This window comes from Pteropus vampyrus, unplaced genomic scaffold (genome assembly GCF_000151845.1).
Source record: "Pteropus vampyrus isolate Shadow unplaced genomic scaffold, Pvam_2.0 Scaffold510, whole genome shotgun sequence".
NCBI classification, from domain to species: Eukaryota; Metazoa; Chordata; class Mammalia; order Chiroptera; family Pteropodidae; genus Pteropus; species Pteropus vampyrus.
In genome coordinates this window covers 116,607-119,654 of record NW_011889291.1, presented here as the reverse complement: position 1 = coordinate 119,654, position 3,048 = coordinate 116,607, and the positions used below count along the sequence as shown (strand labels likewise).

The 3,048-nt window shown below is 55.5% G+C and overlaps 1 protein-coding gene across 1 annotated transcript; it reads left to right on the top strand.

The window, feature by feature from the left end:
• The first annotated feature begins 177 nt into the window (after positions 1-177).
• On the top strand, positions 178-2,010 carry FCER2 (Fc fragment of IgE receptor II). The gene is made up of 5 exons (XM_011383265.2): positions 178-224; positions 790-852; positions 1,056-1,118; positions 1,213-1,275; positions 1,365-2,010. The coding sequence occupies exons 2-5, from the start codon at positions 834-836 to the stop codon at positions 1,478-1,480; spliced, it is 261 nt and encodes an 86-aa protein (XP_011381567.1). The 5' UTR covers positions 178-224; positions 790-833; the 3' UTR covers positions 1,481-2,010.
• The last annotated feature ends 1,038 nt before the right edge of the window (positions 2,011-3,048 follow it).

Sequence of the window (3,048 nt, the reverse complement as noted above, 5' to 3'; positions counted from 1 at the left end):
TCCTCCGCTCTCAAGAGGCCACTCCCCCTGCTCTTGCCTATCTCCCATCTCCCACCCTTTGGGCACCTCCCACATGATATACCCAAGGGCGCCATCCCCAGATGGCAGGGGGAAGGGGGCAGGGGCATCTGAAGAACCCTTTCTCTCTTCTTCTCTTCTCTCCTGCCCAGACTGGGACACTGTACAGAATCTGAAACACCTGGAAGAGACCGCTGCCCGGAATGGTATGGAGGGGCCAGGGTTGGAGAAGGGGGCCAAGACAACAGGCTCTTGTCCTCCTTCTGCCACTGACCACTATGGGACGTGGGAGGACTGGGCTCCAGTGTCCCCCAAGGAATGGAGGGTCAGCCTGTGTTTCCTCCCTCCCTGGGTAGGGGAAAAAACCCATCAGCTCTTTTAGGAGAGAGCTCTGGGGAGCACCTGATGGAATGTTATGGAAGGACTCAGTGCCTCAGCTTAGTCACCTGTAGAATGGGCATCATTTCAGTGCTGTGAGGTAGAGACAAGCTAAGTCTTTCGAAGCACTTAGAACACACCTGGCATCAAGTGAGCTTTCAATAAATGCCTGCTATTTTCATATTTAATTTTGGGTCGGGAAAAGGTACACTAATTCATTCTATTCTTGCCTGCATTTTCCTGAATACTTTTGCCTCCGATATTAAAAAGTTGTAACCCTTGTGACTACATGAGGGGGCCCCTGCATTTGGGGCTGTGGGGAGGGGTTGGGGACTCAAGGACCTTCCTGCCTGGCTCCCGAGGACACATCTTCTCTCCCAAAACCTGCCCCAGTCTCTCAGGTTTCCAAGGCCTTAGAAAATCACAAGGGTGACCAGATGGCCCAGAAATCCCAGGGTGAGTGAACTCAGCTGGGAGTCTGGGGGAAGGAGAGGAGGGAGGACTTGGATGAACATGTGGGTATGATGCTCCAGACCACCTATGAATTACAAAATGAGCAGGTGGCCCTATAGCCCCAGGTTAAGGGGGCAAGGGGGCCGGTGGGCAGAATGGGGGTGTCCCTGAGGGACTTACCATTGAGCTCCCTCCCCTGCAACCAGCTGCCCAGATGTCACAGAACATGGAGAAAATTGAAGCAGAGCAGAAAAGAATGAAAGCTCAGGGTGAGAGATCGGGGTGGGTGGCAGGGTGCCAGAGCCATGGGGACCTTGAGGCCCACAGGCATCGTTCCTGACACCTGTCCTGCCCTCCCATCAGACTCTGAGCTCTCCCAGAATCTGGATGGACTTCTTGAAGACCTGAGCAACCTCAAGTCCCAGGGTGAGGCTTGAGAGGGGCCAGAGGTAGGGAGGGACCAGGAGGGGCCCACAGGTTTGTCTGTGACCGCTGTCCCCATCCGACTGCCCAAGGCTTGAATGAGAGACGCGCAGCCTTGAATTCACTGGAAAGACTCCAGGAGGAGGTGGCAAAGCTGTGGATAGAGCTTCGAGTGTCCAACGGTGAGTGTGTGCGTCTGTGCCCATGAGTGTGGGTGTACGTGTGTAAAATACAGATGTGTGGTGGTGTGTGTTCGAATGTGTAGCAAGTGTGTGTGTGGTAATATGAGCAGGTATGTGCATGTTGCAGAGCCAAAGGGGGACACATGAGAAAGCCCTGAGTCTAACTGCTCCCCCCACACTGATCTGGGGTGAAGGGGTCCCTCATGTTTTCCCTCCAGGTAAAAACTGTTCTCATTTCCCACCACTGGGTTCTCTTTCCTGATCTGTCCTCTACCCGTCATGGCTCAGCCAAGGGTCGAGGGCCATCAGTAGGGTGCCCTCAGCCACAACTCCCCCGGAATGTTGTCTGATCCAGCCAGAGGGCCATAGAGGGGATGACAGGAACTGTAGCACTTTCGCCAGAGGTGGCAGTGATAGAGGCAATGCTGGCAGGTACGAGGGTCATGGGGGTGGCCCCAGAAGGCTGCAGAGAGGGCAGACATTCAACCACTGTGCCTTTAACCTGAAGTCCCACTGCACCCCCACCCCCACCCTTGATGTTTGGTCTGCCCCGCTGGGTGAGAGGAGGGAGGATCTGTGTCCCCGGGGCCCAGCGTGGAGATTCCAGCAAGAGACCCAGACCCGAGTGGTCCCCTGGGGATGCTGGGAGGATGGAGCTGGGCCGCACTCGCTCTGATGAGGGCGGCTGTCTCTGAAAACCACGCGACGCACAGCCATGACAACTTCCCCAAAGTTTTCTTGAAGGAACTAGAGATGTTCTGTTCCTTTTTAGCATGGCGCCCCAGAAGGCAGTACACTGTTGCTATGTCATGAGTAAGAAGCACACCTAGCTCTGCTCCTCCCGGGGCATCACAAACTTCTGTGGACCCCAGGCTCCTAGAAAATTTCACTGACACCGTGGAGCTGTCTCTGCACGTCACTCTTAAGAAAATCTATTGTAAATCACAAGTGAGTGGACCCAGTAAGAGTGGGTCCACCTTCCCACCTGGGACTACTGGTGGTGCTGGCAGCGCCTGAGAGTTTTCCTGGGGTGGGAGCAAGGGGAGAGAGAGACCGAGGTGGCCCTGGGTCGAAGCCGTGGGGACCCAGCCCCCCAGTCCCCTTCCCCATTCCCACAGGCTCTCCTGACCAATGAGGAGGAAATCAACTCAGTATCCCAGAACGTGGCCAAGGGTGCTAGTTTGGGGTGCTGTCATTGAAGCAGTTGATGGGGACAGTACCGGGGAAGGTAATGCTGGCGGTCCTGGTCTCAGCATGGCCATCAGCACTGGTGATTAAGACATGCTGGTGTGGTGTTGGCAAAGGTGATGTCGGCCATGGTGTTGGTGGTGGAGAGATGTTGCTGGCAATTGTGGATGAAGATGCTGTGGTAATATTGGTGATAAGGTGTGGCTGACAGTGGCAGTGTTTGGGGCCATGGTGTTGGCAGTCGAGGCGCTGTTGGCTACCGAGGTCTTGGTGGGAATGCTGTGAGCAGTCACAGTGTGTCTGACCGTGAAGCTGTTTGTGGTGAGGACACTGGTGGCTGAGGTGCCGCTGGCCATGGTGCTGATGATGTGGTAATGGTGTGGGCTGCGGAAGTGCTGCTGGGCAG

Bases quoted from the DNA above. Each gene is read 5' to 3' on its own strand.
- FCER2 (XM_011383265.2), top strand. The intron at 1,119-1,212 runs GTGAGAGATCGG...CCCTCCCATCAG, and splicing joins GAAAAGAATGAAAGCTCAGG to ACTCTGAGCTCTCCCAGAAT. The intron at 1,276-1,364 runs GTGAGGCTTGAG...CGACTGCCCAAG, and splicing joins GAGCAACCTCAAGTCCCAGG to GCTTGAATGAGAGACGCGCA.